Source organism: Geotrypetes seraphini, chromosome 2 (genome assembly GCF_902459505.1).
Source record: "Geotrypetes seraphini chromosome 2, aGeoSer1.1, whole genome shotgun sequence".
Lineage (NCBI taxonomy): Eukaryota > Metazoa > Chordata > Amphibia > Gymnophiona > Dermophiidae > Geotrypetes > Geotrypetes seraphini.
Window position 1 is genome coordinate 105,808,549 of NC_047085.1, and position 19,568 is coordinate 105,828,116.

Genomic DNA, 19,568 nt, shown 5'->3' on the forward strand with positions numbered 1-19,568 from the left:
ATTCATCAATGACCTAGAACAGTGGTAGGCAATTCCGGTCCTCGAGAGCCAGAGCCAGGTCAGGTTTTCAGGATCTCCACCATGAATATGTATGAGATGGATTTGCATGCACTGCCTCCTTGAGATGCAAATCTATCTCATGCATATTTATTGTGGATATCCTGAAAACCTGACCTGGCTCCGGCTCTCGAGGACCGGTATTGCCTACTCCTGACCTAGAGATAGAAATAATTAGTGAGGATTGTGAAAAATTGTAAGAGGACCTTGTGACAGTGGTAGGCTGGGTGTCAAAACGGTAGATGGCATTTAATGTAAGCAAGTGCAAAATGATGCATATGGGAAAGAGGAACCTGAACTATAGCTAAGTGATGCAGAATTCAACATTAGGAATCACCGCCCTGGAAAATGATCTAGGTGTCATCGTTGAGGATACGTTGAAGCCCTCGGCCCAGTGTGCGGCAGTGGCTATAAAAGCAAATAGAATGTTGGGAATTATCAGGAAAGGAATGGAAAACAAAGATGAAAATGTTATAATGCTTTTGTATCTCTCAATGGTGCGCTGTTCCTTGAATATTATGTGCAGATCTGGTTTCCGCATCTCAAAAAAGATATAGTGGGATTAGAAAAGGTATGTAGAAGGGTGACAAAAATGATAATAAGGTGTGGGATAACTTCCCTATGAGGAAAGGCTAAAGCAGCTAGGGCTTTTCAGTTTGGAGAAGAGGTGGCTCAGGGGAGATATGATAGAGGTCTAGAAGTCTGAAAGTCATTATTAAGATGGCTTTGGGAAATCCACTGCTTATTTTTAGGATAAGCAGCATAATCTGTTTTACATCTTGGGATCTTGTCAGGTACTTGTAATATGGCTTGGCCACTGTTGGAAACAGGATACTAGGCTCGATGGACCTTCAGGCTGTCCCAGTATAGCAATTCTTATGTTCTAACCTTCAGTGATTGTTTTTAAGTGTAATTACTGGTCAAGGTTATAGTATTGATAGGAAAATATTAGAAAGAAATGAAGTTTATATCTTGGAAAATAATCTGAGAAATGTATTGCTCTTGATTTATATTCAGTAGCATCAATGTGCCTTTTTATTCTGGATTGTGCATAAGGCTGGTATAATGTGTGCAGTGTAGACAAGTGTCTAGACTCTGTTACCGTATACTGTAACAGTGTCTCAAACCTTTTTAGCTCCAGCCCACTAAATGGAGTAAATGTTTTTTGCGGCATAGTTCTTTAAGCCAGTGTTTTTCAACCTTTTTTGGGCAAAGGCACACTTGTTTCATGAAAAAAATCACAAGGCACACCACCATTAGAAAATGTTAAAAAATTTAACTCTGTGCCTATATTGACTATATATAAAGTAATTCTCTTGAATAGGAATCAAATAAACACAAAGAAAGTATTTTATAATTACTTTATTATGAAATATTAAGTAAACAGAATAGTGAAAAATTATAAAATACTTTATTCAGTGCGAAACCTGGGCCTGTTTGGCTGAACACAAAGCTGATATTCTGGCTGGAATGGAAGAAAGACACACACGTAGCTCTTCGTCAACAGCTCTCAGTCTCTCTCTGTATTTGGTTTTTATAGCATACAAAAATAGACAAATATACCCTCCATCCTTTTTATTAAACCACAATAGCAGTTTTTAGCGCAGGGAGCTGCGCTGAATGCCCAGCGCTGCTCTTGACGCTCATAGGCTCCCTGCGCTAAAAACCACTATTGCGGTTTAGTAAAAGGTGACCATATTGTAAAATATAGACAGCAGATATAAATTCAGAACTGTGCATAGTAAGTGAAGGGAAGTTTTCATCTCTGGGAATTTACCCAGTTAACTATTAAGTTATTTGGGCAAATTCCTTTGAAAACTGTGGTAATACTGCCTCCACTTTGCTAAATTTAAAATAAAATCATTTTTCCTACCTTGTCTGGTGATTTCTGGTTGCACTTTCATCTTCTGACTGTGCATCCAATCTTTCTTCCCTTCTATCAGCCTGTATGCTTTCTCTCCTCCACACCTCATTCCCTCCCCCAACTTTTTCTTCCTCTCTCCCTGACCTTTCTTTCTTTTTTTCTGTTTCTCTTCTTTCCTTCTGTTTCCCTGCCTGCCCCCTTTCTTTCTTTCTCCCTGCCGTTCCCCAAGCCACTGCCGCTGCCATCGGGGAACAGGACCCACCAATGGATAACAGGCCCCAAAGCCGACGCCGACGCATGCTCTCCCTGACGTCAATTCTGCAATCGGAGAGGAAGTTCCGCCCAGCCAGGCAGTGATTGGCTGGCCCGAACTTCCTCTCTGACTGCAGAATTGACGTCGGGGAGAAGAAGACTTATCGGCTCGATAGATTAGATCGCCAAGACAAAGTGAGTCCTGGGTGATCAACTCACTTTGCCTTGGCGAGCTACTGGCGCCCCTGCCTCGGGCCCCCTGTCAGCTCCGGGCCCTTGAATGCAGGACTGGTAGTACTGCCCTGATGGCGGCCCTGCGGCACAACAGGCAACATCTCGCGGCACACTAGTGTGCCGCAGAACAGCGGTTGAAAAACACTGCTTTAAGCTATGTATGGGTAATTGTAACAGTGAAACTAAAGTAGATAGAATAGAATTGCTAATCAATATTATGGATGTGCTTGTTTTTGACTGCAAATTAACTCAAAACATGGCTCGATAGTCAACAAGCAAACGTGCATTTCATCATCCACCATCTGCAGTCCTCTTTTTTTCAATGTAATTTCTGTCGGAGCTGAAAAATCCAAATTTGCAAAGATAAGAAGATCCAAACGGTATCAAAGTCTTGATTTGCTTTTTTGCTCAAGTTAGGATAAGTACTGCATAAAAAATAAAAATAAGCAGCATAAAATCTGTTTTATTACTTTGGATCTAGCTAGGTACTTGAGACCTTCGGTGTGTCCTAATATGGCAATTCTTACCTGCTGTTAGTTTTCAAGGACCAATCATGTCAAAGAATGGTGCTTAGCTGGATGGTTGTATCCTTAGACACACAGACACTCATAACGTTGACAGACTCTTGTGTAAGTAACATACATGTCATCTATACTAGTGTATTCTTATGAAGGGATTTTTTTTTTTTTTTTTTTTAAATAAAGTAAAATTGTGGAATCTCTCGTGGCACACCCTGAATCTCTTTGGGGTACACTACTTACTATGCCATGGCACATAGTTTGAGAGACACTGCCCTATAAGAATCTATATCATGTGTGTCCTTTAACTAAATACAAAATGAGGAAACCTCTCAGTACTATTTTCTATTATTTGTGTACCGTTTGGGGTAATCCATGATTTTTTTTTGTTTGTTTACATGTTCCAGTAAAGGTCCTGCCTCAGGATATTTAACTACATTTGCATTGACTTGGGAACTAAATGTGTCAGACTTGTTGAAAAGTCCTTGTTAAAGTAGCTTTTCCAGTTGTCAGCCTGTTCTTGCATTTCCTGGGACTAGATGGTAATAATCTCATGTAGGTTCAGCAGATGACTACTGACTGCAAGTTCTGATGATCCCTAGTAAGCCTCACTGGTTTGCATTCATATAACCAAACGTTGGTTTTGGCTTTGGCCAAACCAGGTGATTAAGTTTTGTCTGCAGTTTCAGTTGAAAGTGGTTTGACAGTTTCAGTAGCAGCTTTGGTCGGCCTCTAATGCCCTCTTTACCAGGCAGTAATGCTGCAATGAGATCTTGCTTTGGTGTTGATGCCCCTGAAAGGTTCACTGTTTATGCCTTTTATGCATGCCACTATTAAAGATTTGTTTTTGAAGGCAGAGTTCTTGGTGGCTATCTGCTTGGCCAGGCAACTGTCGGTTTCAAACCCGTTCTTATAGGTATCTCCTCCTTTTTCTTTCTCAGCATTTTTACTACTACCATCTTTTTTTTCTACTTAAATTGGTTTTATCCTTTCATCTCAATCTGTCTTCCAGCCTTCTCTACCTCATAATTTTCTTTTCTCTGAATCCTGGAAAAGCAGTCCAGGACCCAGCTGGATGATGATGAATCATCCAGTTGTGCAACTAGAGTTTGGAGGGAGATGCAGTGTTTCTTATTCTCATGCTTGTGGTAGTAAACCTTGAAGGATAATTTTTTGTTTGTTTGGAGGGGTTCACATTATGATCACCTTGTTTGGCATAGATATACTGGCAAGTTAGAGTATAGAAACATAGAAGATGATGGCAGAAAAGGGCCACAGCCCATCAAGTCTGCCCACTCCAACAACCCTACCCCCTTGAATTTACCCCCCTAGAGATCCCACATGTGTATCCCATTTCCTTTTAAAATCCTTCACCCTGCTGGCCTGAATCACCTGAAGTGGAAGTTCATTCCAACGATCGACCACCCTTTCGGTGAAGAAGAACTTCCTGGTGTCGCCATGAAATTTCCCACCCCTGATTTTCAGCGGATGTCCTCTTGTGGCAGAGGGACCTTTAAAAAAGAAGATATCATCCTCCACCTCAATACGGCCAGTGATATATTTAAACGTCTCTATCATGTCTCCTCTCTCTCTACGTTCTTCGAATGAATTTATTCAGCCTTTCTTCATACGGGAGGTCTTTGAGTCCCGAGACCATTCTGGTGGCCATTCTTTGAACCGACTCAACTCTCAGCACATCTTTTTGGTAATGTGGCCTCCAGAATTGTACACAATATTCCAGATGAGGCCTCACCATGGATCTGTACAATGGCATTATAACTTCGGGCTTCCGGCTGATAAAACTTCTTCGGATACAACCCATCATTTGTCTTGCCTTTGATGAAGCCTTCTCCACTTGATTGGCAGTCTTCATGTCTTCCAATCAAGTGGAGAAGGCTTCATCAAAGGCAAGACAAATGATGGGTTGTATCCGAAGAAGTTTTATCAGCCGGAAGCCCGAAGTTATAATGCCATTGTATTGCACCAATCCTTAAATTGTTGTGACATCACTGAAAGTCAGTGTTCTCTAGTTCCATCTGTTGGTTGGGGATCACAGCCCACTTGTTTGGAGACAAGGAAAGGAAAATGATCAAGTAAGAACTGTGAGAAAAGCGCTGCCCACAAGATGAGTAAGACTCTTAGAGACTTTGAGTAAAGTAATACAATTAAAATTTATTTACTTTTTGGCCCCAAAAGGGTTCCCTCTGCACAGAAATTGCATAATAGATTCCAATGAGCTCTCAGGCTTGCAGGTGGTATAGAAATAAGATACATAAAAGCAATCAAAATGGTGTTCATTCAAGTACATGATATGAAAAAGTATGTACCCCCTCCTGATTTCCCCTGTTATCGCACAGAAATCACATTGGTTTCTGATCTTTAAACAATATGTAATACTAGTCTTATAGCCCGTTACATTAACGGGTGCTAGAATATATGTGTGTCTCTCTATTTCTTTCTCTCTCTCTCCTTAGCCGCTTTCTTTCTTTCTGCCTTTCTTTTTCCTTGGCTGTCCATTACCACCCCTTACCTGCTCCCCCTGTCCATTCTCCCTTCCTTTTACCTCCCCTGTGTCCACCACCACCCCTTCACAGCTCTCCTTATGCAGCAGCAGCCCTTCTCCCTTGTTTTACCTCCCCCCTGTCCAGCAGCACCTTCCTTCTCCCCCTGTCCAACATTAGGCCTCCGTTCCTTTTTCTTCACCCCCTCCCCTGTCCATCAGCACCTCTTTCCTTCTCCCCCTGTCCAGCAGTAGGCGTCCTTTCCTTTTTCTCCCCCCCCTCCTTCTTATCCCTATGATACACTTAACTTGCTCTGCCCCTGATCAGAGGTTCCCGACAGCCGCCCAGTTGCACCCATTGGAAAAGTTCCCTCTGCGGCATCCCACACCCCTCCTGATGCGACTCCCGCTGTCTTTCTGTCTGTCTCTGTCCCTGGTCCCCTTTGTCTGTTTGTCTTTCTGTGTATCTCCCTGCCCCTGTGACTTTCTTCTTTTCTTTCTGTGTCCCTTCCTCCCTCTGTCTGTCTGTCCGAAGCAGCATTCCCTCCCCCTCCATTTCCCTCCCCCCACACCAGTTCCCTGTGCACCTGCCCCTGTGTCTTTATTCTTGTCTTTCTGTCTCCCTTCCTCCCTCTGTCTGTCTGTCCAAAGCAGCATTCCTTCCCCCTCCATTTCCCTCCCCCACTCCAGTTCCCTGTGCACCTTCCCCTGTGTCTTTCTTCTTGTAGCGTTTCCTCTACCCCCTTTCCCTTCCCACAGTTGCGACTACAAACGCGGGCCCGAGTCCTTTGCGCCCCCCCCTCCCTTCCCACGGACCCGACTGGCGATTTAAGCAGCGTGTCAGCAGTCTTCACACGCTGCTTTGGGTCCTTCTACTGCCCTGATTTACTCTGGCACGTCCGGAGCAAATCGAAGCAGCATGTGAAGACTGCTGACATGCTGCTTAAATCGCCAGTCGGGCCCGCGGTAAGGGAAGAGGGGGGGCGGCAAATGACTCGGGTCCCGGGCAGCGGAAAGTTGCAGGGCTCCTCGGTGGGGGCGCTGAGTGGCCGCGAACCCTCTCCTCCCAGACCCCCCCCCCCAGGAGGAACGGAGATCTGCGGCTACAGCCGCTGGCTTCGGCGTCTTCTATCCACTGCGGCCAACCCTAGCGGAAACAGGAAGTAGTCAGAGAGGGCAGGACGCAGTGGACAGAAGACAGCAAAGCCAGCGTTAGCGCAGTGCAGCGCTTTTCTCTTTATTTTTAAAAGCGGGTGAAGCGGGTGAGCCGGCGAGAAGGAGGAGGTGGTGGTTTTGGCAGTGAGTGAGGACGGGAGGGGGGGAGTCGCCGGCTGTGCTGTGCTTTCCCGATCTGTCCGCCGCATACGCACTCTGGCCACGGACCTACAGATCAGGGATGACAGATCACGCAGGTCTGAGTGCGCATGCGCGGCTAGCTTTTTATTATATAGGATTAGACGACGAGAACCTGAGTAAGCACATAACTACAGTGTGAGGGAGTCTATAGGATGCTGCTATGTCCCCCTTAAGACTCCCTCACATTGTCAGAACCACCTTAATATTCATAGTCCCACCCAAGAGGGAAGTGACAAAGGAGGGGTGGAGCTAGGAGAACAGAACTAGGAAGTATAAAAGCTCAGGGCACAGCTAGGTTAAGGTGGCCTCAGAGGCAAACAACGATGCACAGCTTCGTTTGCCTCCAGCACCTTTGTGTGAACTGCAACTGCTACAGTCAGGTATATCAAGTTTACCTTGGAACCTTGCAACTTTGGATTGTGACCCAAGTAACTAGAGAATATATTGATAACTCTGAGGAACTATGCCAGAGATAAGTAAAGTGTACTGCTTTGTTGAGAGACAGTAATGTACGCTGTGGCTCTACAGCAGGGGTGTCAAAGTCGGTCCTTGAGGGCTGCAATCCAGTCAGGTTTTCAGGATTTCCCCAATGAATATGCATGAGATCTATTTGCATGCACTGCTTTCATTGTATGCTAATAGATCTCATGCATAATCATTGGGGAAATCCTGAAAACCCGACTGGATTGTGGCCCTCGAGGACCGACTTTGACACCTGTGCTCTACAGGAACAGGTCACTGGAGAACCTTGTTAATCTAAAGGAACATTTTTTTATATTTATTTTTCTCTCCCCTACCTGATACTTATAAGCAGTATTTTCTGTTTCTGGCACCCATAGTATGGCTTCAATTTGTCTTGGCCCACCATTGCTCCCACTGCCACACAATTTCAACATTATTACAACTTTTATTTCAGGAGCAAGGTTATCTAACACACTTCCCTGTGTGATAAAGTAACGTCCCCCCTCAGTTATTTAATTAACCTATTGACTAAATTTAATTGATAATAAGATTCAGGAGAGAACACAGCCAGTCCTGATTTCAGCCAGCCCTGTTGCATCTAAACTTCACTATATATTGAATCTTACCATGAGAATCAAGTAGCCACCACAAAATTTCTACAAGAATGTTGTGCCATTATCAAAGATGATTCCTGAAGAGTTGAGGAAAAGTTCTCTTCATCTAATATTACATATTCTCTTTGTCTAATATTACATATTGTTGAAATATATATATCAATCTAGAATGGATTACAAAGCCATTTCTAAAGCTCTGGGACTCTACTAAACCTTTACCTTCAAATGAAGGGGACTTGGAACAGTGGTGACTCTTCCCAGGAGTGGCGGGCTTTGCAAAGTTATTTTAAGAACAAAGGGACAACATATTGGGAAATCACAGAACATCTAGAGCAGGGATCTCAAAGTCCCTCCTTGAGGGCCACAATTCAGTCGGGTTTTCAGGATTTCCGCAATGACTATGCATGAGATCTATGTGCATGCACTGCTTTCAATGCATAGTCATTGGAGAAATCCTGAAAACCCGACTGGATTGCGGCCCTCAAGGAGGGACTTTGAGACCCCTGATCTAGAGGATTGCAGGACTCTCTAGCCTCAGCTCCACAATAAGATACAGACTGGGCAAAAATGGGATTCATAGGAGAGTAGTACCTTCACATGTTCCACTACAGTTGAGACAGCATATTTAAAGATTACAGAAATTCTGTCATACCTATATAATTAACTGCCAATTCTTCCTGAAAAACTAATCAGGTTGCCTTACAGAAATCATTAAAACAAGAGAAGAGTAGGGTCCAAAAGGTGACTTCAGTCCTTGGTAGTATCCAACAATCCAAATTTATTATATCATCCTTTATAAATTTGTAACATGACAGTACCATGTTTTGGTGAAAATACACCTTCCTCAGGAGTCAACAAATAGAATCTTGCTGACCAGTGTGTTCATTCTATTTGCTTTACCAGAGCAGCTTCCCCAAACTTGAAATAAAGGAAAAAAGAGTAGGTAGCAATCACCTCTTTTTGTAGTCTCCCTCAGATTGGGCCTTGGTAGTCACAGCTTCTTCTGTTTATTCTGTGCCCTGGGATATTGTTTCCAGGATATCCCTTACAGCATCTTTGCCGTTATTTGGACTCCTGGGGTCAGGATCTTGAGGTCTAGTTTTTGGCATATACTGGTTCGTCTGTCATTCCTTCTTGGCTCTGGGTGTTGCATCCCATTGGTAGCCCCAGGCAGGGGACTGTATGTTGTTCCTATGTGGACTTTTCATTGATTTCTGTTCTACATGGGGCGGTGCTTGCAAGCAAACATGGTACTTGTGTCCTTCTGGAGATTATTGAGAGAGTGTGCCATATATATTATTGGCTCTTCTTCAATCATTTCTTAGGTATCTGGTGCAGTTGCATCTCTATCTGTACTACTGCTCCTATGCTGAATGTTGGGTGCAGTGAGGGGAGGTTGATCACAACATTTTCACTGCTGGTTAAGTATGGTTCCATCTCTGGATAAATCAGACAACATGCCCGCCTGACATCCTGGAAAGTTGATGCCTAAACTCTGTAGTAGAGGAAACTAGTGAGATGGTAGCTTCATAGGGACTCCCACTCATATTCAAGAAAAGCATCTTGATTGGTGTATCTAATTTTACCCTGTCTACACAGAATTCCCAAAATCAGGTGATTTTGGGGTCATTTTATCATCCTGGCAGGTTTATTTTGTAGCCTCTTCACTGACCCCACCCACCATTTGTCCTCTCAAACTCTACCTATAGTAGTCACAAAATAGAAATAAGATTATTTTTTCTACCTTTGTTGTCCGGTCATTTTATTATTCAAATTATATTGGTCCCAGGCTCTGATTTCTGTTGTCTTTTGCTAACTTACTCGCCAGGGCCTCCTGCTCATTTGACATTTCTTCTTTCTCCATGCTCACTATCCTTCTCCCATCTCTGTATCTTCCCCTTCCATATCCAACATTTCTGTTTCCTTTCCACTGATTTTTCTCTCTCTCTCTCTCTCTCTCTCTGCTTTGTGCCCTAGGTCAAACCTCTCTGTTCCCCTTCATTATCATATGCAGCATTCCATTCTTTCTCCCTGCCCTCCATCTTATGTCCCAACATTTCTGACTCTTCTCCATGAATGTCTCAATCCCCTCCACCATATGCAGGATTTTTACCTTATTGCATCTCTCCCTTAATCTCCTCCATCCTATGTCCAGCAATTCTTCCTCTTTTCTCTCCCCCCTCCCCCGTGCAGTAGCTTTCCATCCCACCCTCCTATCCCACTATGCCTCACTTCCTGACCAACCACCACCACCACCATGAGACCTGACATACTTTCAGGCCTCCTAAAGCAGCAGCGGTGGCAGAGGCTGGCTGGCAGAAGTAGTGCTCTGAACAGACTGCTTGTCTGCCCCACCAGGGCTTCTCTCTGCCGCATCATCAGTGGCGCGGCAGCGGTAAGGCCCCAGCAGGGCAGACCATGAACAGTCTGTTCAGAGCGCTGCCTCTGCTGGCTGGCCACTGCGATTGCTGCTGCTGTTTTAGGAGACCCAGAGGTATATCAGGACTCGCTGAGTCTGATATTATTATTATTATTATTATTATTATTTTTTTGCAGAATGAATCAATTCGAATTGATTCACTGAAGTGAATCGGCGAATCAGGTAGCACTAATGGGAATGTCTTCTGGTTTAGATCTAGTCACATTGTTGGCAGTGCTTGTTCTGTGTTGTTAATTTTATTAATGCTTGAAAGTTATGTACACTTCCTCCTCCGTATTCGAGGGGGTTAGGGGCAGAGCCAGCCCGTGAATATTCAATATTCACGAATAACTTTTGGGCCGGCTCTGACCCACCCCTGCCTCCCTTCCGCCTTCCTCCCGGCATCCCATACACTCCTGCCCCATGCAGATCACTCATAGCAAATGGCTGCAGGGAATTCCCGTCATAGTCTCGAGAGACTACGGGAACTCACCGCAACCATTTGCTATGAGTGATCTGCACGGGACAGGAGCGTAGGAAAATCGCTCCTGCCCTGAAAGCCTGCTAGACCACAAGGTAAGGTCTGGAAGGTGGGAGGGAGGCGGGGAAAGTCTGGAATGCAGCTTTATTTAAAAAAAAAAATCGTGAATAACCAAATCCGCAGATACTGAAACCGCGGTTTTGGAGGGCTCACTGTATACATAATATTAATTTATATCCAAACGATTTTTGGATACCTGTTTTAGTTGGAATGCCATGCCAACTACTTTATGCAAGGAAATATCTATCTATCTTTTTTTTTTATTTTTTAAACATATGTTTATTAAAAGTGGGAAGGACCACAAAGGGCACAGTACAAGGCAAAGGTGAAAACACAGAAACAGTCATGTACAGCAAAGGCAAAACCCAGAAAAACACCCGAGCCCCCGGATAAGGCCCTCGCAAGGAACCTTAGCAGAGAGGAACCTCGAGGGACAGGGGTGGCAGGCAATACAAGGCCCACATGACAAACAAGCCCAGACCCCAACCACTAATTTTAAGTAAGCCCCCTATTACTCAGACATCACTCGCACCCAATGCTCTCATTCACAGACTCACCAACCACCACAACCCACAATCCAACACGCAGACCCACTGCCCCCCACCCCACCCCCGAAGCACCCATGCAATGAAGGAGAGCTTGGAAGAGAGCCTGGGAAAAAAATGTAAGACTCAAATTGAAAACTCTTTTCTTTCAATTAGCTTTTGAGGGTTCTTTATGACAGTTTGATTTCTTGTTAACTGTAAAATTTTATTTGATTTTATATTTTATTAACACCCTAGTGGCTGCTGCTGTGGTAATTGCTTCAACATCCATAGGGAATTAATGGACATCGGAGTGTATGCCGTGCGGCTTGTAAATGATAAGTTTAACTTTTCAGTCTCATATCTGGCATTCCGTTTCTGAACTTTTTGATTTTATTATGTACACTGCCTTGGCCTGCTTGCCTGTAAAGGTGGTTTAAAAAATTTGAATAAACATATATATTTGCTGTATTTTTTTCTCTCCCTCTTGTTTGAGAACCTTCTTTTCAGAACTGTAGTTAGCTGGCAGTTTGTAATGAGATGCGTAGAGCAAAACATTTTAATGCAGAGCCATTGCCCAGAGTGGTCAGATGATAGTGGTGTTGAGGCAGCTGCCTCAGGCTCAAATCGCTCAGTTCTTCTGTCTTTTGTCAAAGGGCATGTTTCTATTTATCAGCCCCTAACTGCTTTTAAATACTAGCTGGGACAAGGATAGGTTTGTGATGCCATGTTTTTAATGATCCAATGGGAATTTTATTGATCTGGTCTTTAGTATTGTTCCTTATCAAATGGATTGCATGCAAGGTAAGCCATTCACCTCTTATTATTTGAGACCAATTTATTTGGAGTGATTTATTCCCACTGCACTTAGCTTGAAAGAAACAGGTTTTGGAGAACATAGAGGTATTAACTTTAGTTTAGGGTTCTTTTTTTTCTGAGTAGGAGAACTTTAAACAGTAATTACTGATAAATGTTACTGGTTATGTTCCTAAAAAATAGACAATTTAAGGATGAGATTGATTAGTGGATTTGGACTTTTGTCACAATACAGAAGAGTTGTTGAAAAGCAATTGGTGGAGAATCTTAAAAGAAAAAAGTTGAATGCACCATGCATTCAGATGCAAAGTACCTTTTTAAAGAGTTGCTTGAACTTAATGCTATATATATTTTATTATTTAGCTTTGATTTCCATCTGGAACTTGCTAAATGCATTAATTATGAAATAACCTTTCAAAATTTTTGCCATTTATGTGGTCATTTGATTTTAATGGCCTTTAGAAGTATAATGTTAAGACTGGCATTTTCAGAGCATATGTTTATAATGATGCAAACTCAAAGCTACTGTATTTTACATTGTATTGCTTAATTTTTTATATGAATTAAAGTCTGGTTTTAACAGAATGTATTCTTCATTGGTTTATAAATGAGATCTACAATACAAATGGATTGATTTTAGAGATTATAATTTTGAAAAATCGTCTACCCCCCCCCCTCCCTTTTATGAATCCACACCGGCCACAGTGGTAAAAGCTACAACACTCAGGAATTGTGTGAGCATTGGAGCTTTTACTACCACGGCCAATGATTTAAAAACAAACAAACCAAAAACCTTAATATGGCTTCATAAAAGGGAGAGAGGGGTTAATGAGATGCAGTGAATTTTTCTAACAGTTTTTGAAGAACAATTTAAAATAGCTTATTTTCTTTGATCTTGGTCCCACAGAAAGCAAAAATATGTGTTTTAAGAAGCTGTGAGTTTATGTAAATCTGGTTATTTAATTATTTCTGGGGAATTTGGCATTAAAATAATTAATTTCCATTTTTATTGTATTGAAATATTTGAGGGTGTAATAAAATTTGTTTTATTGCATCCAGTAAGCATTCTGTATAGTGTACATTAGCAATCTCCATTTTGCTAATTTATATTAAGAACACAAGTAGTGCCATCAGGAGTGAGGTTCATTCATGGTATGCAAAAAACTAACCCACTTAGAGAAATTGCTCCCAAGAAAAGACCAGTAATCCAGTGAACTCTATATCCTGTCTTTTGGTAGTGGTCATTCTGGACCAATTGGAAGACCTCAGCATTTCCTAAATTCAGGTTCATTCTCTTGTTACTGACATCCAGAAGAATGAAATGCACACACCCAAGTTTATCTGAAAAATAAATTGGAGTAGCAGTTTAATAGCACAGTTGGAACGAGAGTTGATTCCCACTGTGGCTTCTAGTAACTTCAGGCAAGTCACTTAACCTTCCATGGCTAAAAGTGCAAAACTTAGATTTCCTGTCATCAACAACAGATGAATCTGGACACATGAATTAAGTCCGTTTACCAGCAGGCGGAGATAGAGAACACTAATTTGTGACTTGTGATATAAGATGACATATTCCTTGGTCACTCAGTATTCTCTATCTCCAGCAGGAGGATGGATGACTTTTCCTGTGTTCCAGGATTTTCTGCTGATTATTTCCTGCTTTTGGGTTTACCAACACAGTTGATCTCGGGGTTAAGCTGTCTGGGTACCTAGTGTGGGATATACCTGATGGTGCTAAGCCTCTGACCTCTTCCCGATTCCCCTCCCCTCTACAGCTGTCCTATTTGTACTCCCTCCTCATCGTTATAAAGTCAAACAGAATAAAAGGGTTTAAAAAAAAAAAATATTTCAATTTCTATATTTCAATTTCTATCCCATCCTCCCAGAAGCTCAGAATGGGTTACAAAGAAAACAATCGCAGAAAATCAGGGAGCCAGAAAACCCAGTTAAATTAAAAACAAACAAACAAACATAAAAAACAACCCCCGAAAGAAGCAGGCTCTTGTAGAGACAGCGGGACACCCCATAGAAGCAGTAGGGACTGGTGTCCAGCCTAGCATGAAGAAGTGTGAGTACCAAGTCTTCCCTGGAACATTGGCTGTGCTGAGTAGGCTGGAGTGAGCATTGTGGTTATCACATCCAGTGGGGGCGGTAACCATTTTCTAGCAGGGAGCCTTTTCCTGCTGTACTTTCAGTATCAGGATCATCGACTATGACGGTTGAGTCAGTTAAACACTGTTCTGTTGCAGCGAACAGCTTGGGAAAGTGTTCTTTTTGTGCCGAGGAACTGGAGCAAGAGTATCAGCAGTAGCTCAGGCATTCTGTGCCGCACATTTAGTCTTGTGTTTGGCTTCCATGCCTGACTCAGCTGCTGAAGTTCCAGTGCACATGGCACTGAGGTGTCTCCAGGTGGGGCTCCATAGGTCTGTTTTTGCTACAGGACTCAGTTGGATAACAGCCTTTGGCTCAGGGACTGGTTTCTAAGGTTGTTGGGCTCCAAGGACCACAGGATGGACTGGGAGATCTCCAGCCCTTCTCCTCAGAATTTGTTTTATTACTGCTTCAGGTCTTTCTCCTCTGCCAGGGCCAGTCCTCATGAGAGGTTCCAGCAGAGACTGAGTCTATGTGGCTATGGCTGCCAAGTGCAGGAGGTTAGAGGAGGCTGCTTTGGAGACCGTTATCTCCCCTCCCTTCCCGGGTCCTTTTCAGGTATGGAGGGAGTTCAGTTTTGTCAGCCTCTGCTCCCTTGCTAGAGGAGTTGGAGGAGGGAGAGCTTACTCCAGATTTGGCAGATGATACCACGGCAGTTCAGGTGTTCTGAATTGTCACACTGGAGTTTCTACCTAGGCAGCACTTAGCGATCATCCCAGTCCTTTCCAATGCATATGGTCATTTAGAAGCTTATTTCAGCGCAGTGGACTTCTCTTGACTCTGGGATGAAGGTGACGCAGCCGATGTCTGCCTTAGTTAGAGAAATTAAAGTGGCCAAGGCAGGTTTGCAGTTTACTGCTGTTGGGAGGCAGTGCGCTGAAGGATGCACAAGATTGGAAGCTGCAATCTTCTTTGAAGCTCTCCTTGAGGTGATGGCCCTATCTCTTCAAGTAGCAATATGCAGTTCAAATGCGGCTTGGAAGTGCCTTAACTGGGTGCAACAGGCAGTAGACTTATTGGTGGAGTCTGAAGTCCCCAGGATGTTGGATTTTCCCAATATGGAGACTGATCTAGCTTATCTGGCGGATTCATTATATGTTATGGTCTTGGTATAAGCTGAGCAGATGACCATGATGATCATGGCATGGCATTTGTTTTAGCTTTGTCACTGGGCTGCAGATGCAGCCTTGAAGCAGCATCTGACAAGGCTTCCCCTTTAGGGGGAAGCTCCTTTTATGAGGAAGATTTTGAGAAGTTGGGTCAAGGATTTGGGAAATGCCAAACTGCAGCAGTTTCCAAGGGGGCTTCTAGACAGCCTCAGTCCTAAGAAGTATCGTCCAGGGTATTCCCAGGCCTTTCAGAGGCAGCCCATTCAGATAGGCACCCTAGCTCCCAGCCCTCTTGTGCTGCTGCAACCTCCTATACCGTCCAATGATGGGGTGCCAGTCTGCTTCCCACCGTCCCCCATTATAGGGAGTCAGCTGTCCCTCTACTACGGGGAGTGGGCCAATATTAGCATAGACCAGTAGGTCTTGAATATTGTTTGAGATGGGTACAAATTAGAATTTGCCTCTCCAATTGTATATTCTTTTTTGGAGTCCCCCTGCAGCTCTCTCATGAAGTGAGAGGCCATACTTTCAACATTACAATCACTTTAGAGTATTGGCACCTGAGCTTGGTATGGACAGATCAACAAGTTTCTGGAGTTCCAACTTTTTGGGATGGAGACTTTGGATCTGTGATTGCAGCAGTCTAGCCAGGGGAATTTCTCATATCTTTAGATCTGTTGGAGGTTTATCTGCATATTTTCATTTGGCCTCCTCATAGACGGCTTCTCCAGTTTGCCGCGTGGGATCAACAGTTCCAGTTCAGAGCGATGCTTTTTGGGCTAGCTACACACTCGGGACCCTTTTCCAAGGTCATGGTGGTAGAGGCAGCCTTCCTCTGCAAGGAGGAAATCAGGATTCACTTGTATCTGTATAATTGGTGGATCAGGGCATTCTCGGCACAGGAGAATTTGCCGTTCTCCTTCAATTCGACCTCTCTGCTGCCTTTGACGTTGTCCACCATGACATTCTAATCTTCCTACTCTCCGAGATAGGCATTAGTTCTACAGTCCTTGACTGGTTCTCGAACTTCTTACGTTCTCGCTCTTACACCGTCACCAAACATGGTTCCTCTTCCTCCCCATGGAAACCGACTTGTGGAGTCCCACAAGGCTCCCCCCTTTCTCCCATCCTCTTCAACATTTATATGTCCTCCCTGAATCTTCTCCACCTATCCCCCCTAGAAACACTCTACACTTACGCCGACGATATCCTGGTCCTCATCGAGACCGACGCGAACCTCACCAATCTCGCAGCTAACATTTCTTCTTGCATAACCAAACTTCAATCCTGGGCTCACACTGTACAAATGAAATTGAACGAGTCCAAAACTAAACTACTTTGGCTCGGCCCTAAACTTGATCAATTACCCACTTCCATCCCACTGCCCACAGGCTCCTCTCTACAGCTGGAATTCTCTAGCAAAGTTCTGGGCATCACCATAGATTCATCATTATCCTTCAACGACCACCTCAACTCCCTGATAAAAAAATGCTTTTGCAGCCTTCACATGCTGAGGAAAGTGAGATCCTGCTTCCACCAAAAACACTTTGCCGTCCTCGTACAATCCATTATCCTCTCCAGATTGGATTATTGCAATTCCATTTACCTAAGCTTAACAAAGAAAAGCCTCCACAGACTCCAACTAATCCAGAACACCGCGGCCAAACTTATCTTCTCAAAAAGTAAATTTGACCATGTCACACCGCTCCTATCCAAACTCCACTGGCTTCCCGTTATTTCCAGGGTCTACTTTAAATGTGCCTGCCTAACCTTCAAGATCCTCCACGGTATCCTTCCTCCTTTTATCCCTCTATCCTGGAATTCCTCAAATCCAACCTCCACTAGATCCACTCAAAAATTAAAACTATCCTACCCCTCCTTAAAAGGCATCTCCCTTGTTGGTAAACTTGGCTCTTCCCTCCCTTTCAGAATCACTCAGCTCTGGAACAGTCTCCCTTCCCCTCTCCGCAATTTGAGCCCCCTTCTACCATTCCGTAAGCATCTGAAGACCTGGCTCTTCTCCAGAACGTAACCCCGTCCCGCTCCTGGCACTCTCACACCAACCTCTCTTCTCTCATACTTTATAATTCCACTGGAGTTCCGTTCCTTCCCTAACCATGTAAACCGTGTCGAGCTCCATCTGCGGAGATGATGCGGTATATAAACCCAAGATTTAGATTAGATTAGATTAGATTAGAGAACTGTTGGGTCATGGACAGGGTAGTTTCCATTCGTCTCTTTGCTGGATATTGAATGCCACCAAGAGTCATCTGGAGCCCACACAGTTCCTGGAGTACTTGGGGGCAATCTTTGGCACTGCCCGAGGGTCTATACTTTTGTTTGAGGCTAGGAGGATCAAGCTTCAGTTGCAGATATGCCAGTTATAGGATCCCAGGCTGTACACTTGGATTATGCTCAGGTGCTGGGCTCAATGGCAGCAATGCTCGATGAGGTTATCGTGGACAAGGGCACACATGAGAACCTTGCAGTATTCAGTCTTGTCTCAGTACTTCACAATGATGCAGGATTACAGCATCCATCTTGTGTTGGATTTCTGCAACCAGGGCCAGCTCCCAGCCTTTCTTTGTTAGGGAATTCCTTTGGCATCCTCATCTTGGATAGTTATGGTTATGGATGCCAGACTGTTGGACTGGGGAGGCATTATCTCTATACAATGTACAGGGTGGAGTTGGAGTGGTTGATCAACCACCTGTAGTTGAAGGTAATAGAAACGTAGAAAATGATGGCAGAAAAGGGTCATGGCCCATCAAGTCTGCCCACCGAAATGACCCGTCCCCCTAACTTCACCCTACCAGAGAGCCTTCATGTGTATCCCATTTCTTCTTAAAATCTAGCACGCTGCTGGCCCTAATCACCTGCAGTGGAAGTTCATTCCAATGATCAACCACCCTTTCGGTGAAGAAATACTTCCTGGTGTCACCATGAGATTGCCCGACCCTGATTTTTAGTGGATGCCCTCTTGTGGCCGAGGGTCCTTTAAGAAAGAAGATATCATCTTTCACCTCGATACGGCCTGTGATATATTTAAACGTCTCAATCATATCTCCCCTCTCTCTACGTTCCTCGAGTGAGTATAGTTGCAATTTATACAGCCTTTCCTCATATGGGAGATTCTTGAGCCCTGAGACCATCCTGGTTGCCATTCGCTGAACCGACTCAATTCTCAGCACGTCTTTTTGATAATGCGGCCTCCAGAATTGTGCACAATACTCCAGATGAGGTCTTACCAAGGATCTGTACAAAGGCATAATGACTTTGGGCTTCCTGCTGATGAAACCTCTACAGATACAACCCATCATTTGTCTAGCCTTAGATGAAGCTTTCTCCACTTGATTGGCAGTTTTCATGTCTTCACTAATGATCACTCCTAAATCACGTTCTGCCTTAGACCTAGCTAAGGTCTCACCATTTAGAGTGTAAGTTCTGCACGGATTTCCGCTGCCAAGGTGCATGACCTTACATTTTTTAGCATTGAAGCCCAGCTGCCAAGTCGAGGACCAATGTTCCAATAAGAGTAGGTCCTGCGTCATGCTGTCGGGCAAAGGGCTTTTACCTACTATGTTACATAGTTTGGCCCTTTGCAGGGCCACATTTTGGATTTATAGGTATTGGAGAGCCTCAGAAAATATAGTTAATGACTTATTAAAGAAACTAGTGTTTAAGCCCGTTAACATTAACGGGTGCTAGAATATATGTCTGTCTTCCTTTCTTTCTGTGTCTCTCCCTGCCCCTGTCTCTTTCTTCCTTTCTTTCTGTCTCTCTCCCTCCTGCTGTCTATCTTTCTTTCTTTCTTTCTATCTCTCTCCCTCCCGCTGTCTGTCTTCCTTTCTGTCTGTCTCTCTCCCTGGCCCCCTTTGTCTGTCTGTCTCTCTCCCTGGCCCCCTTTGTCTGTCTGTCTCTCTCTTCCTGACCCCCTTTGTCTGTCTGTCTCTCTCTTCCTGACCCTTTGTCTGTCTGTCTGTCTCTCTCTTCCTGACCCTTTGTCTGTCTCTCTCTTCCTGACCCCCTTTGTCTGTCTGTCTCTCTCTTCCTGGCCCCCTTTGTCTGTCTGTCTCTCTCTTCCTGGCCCCCTTTGTCTGTCTGTCTTCCTTTCTGTCTGTCTCTCTCTTCCTGGCCCCCTTTGTCTGTCT

At 44.0% G+C, this 19,568-nt stretch overlaps 1 protein-coding gene across 6 annotated transcripts in view; it reads left to right on the forward strand.

Annotated features, from left to right (window-relative positions):
- Positions 1 to 19,568, forward strand: part of PDE7A (phosphodiesterase 7A) — a 168,307-nt gene that overhangs the window by 24,859 nt on the left and 123,880 nt on the right. For 2 of the 6 annotated variants that reach the window (XM_033934514.1, XM_033934516.1), the window contains exon 1: positions 7,072 to 7,161. The exons of 2 other annotated variants lie outside the window; for them this stretch is intronic. In XM_033934514.1, coding sequence (XP_033790405.1) covers positions 7,105 to 7,161 — 57 coding nt within the window. In that variant the 5' untranslated portion in view covers positions 7,072 to 7,104. Of the gene's footprint in view, positions 1 to 7,071; positions 7,162 to 12,034; positions 12,146 to 19,568 lie in introns of those variants that run through there. 2 more of the 6 variants (XM_033934512.1, XM_033934515.1) reach the window with 2 other exon arrangements.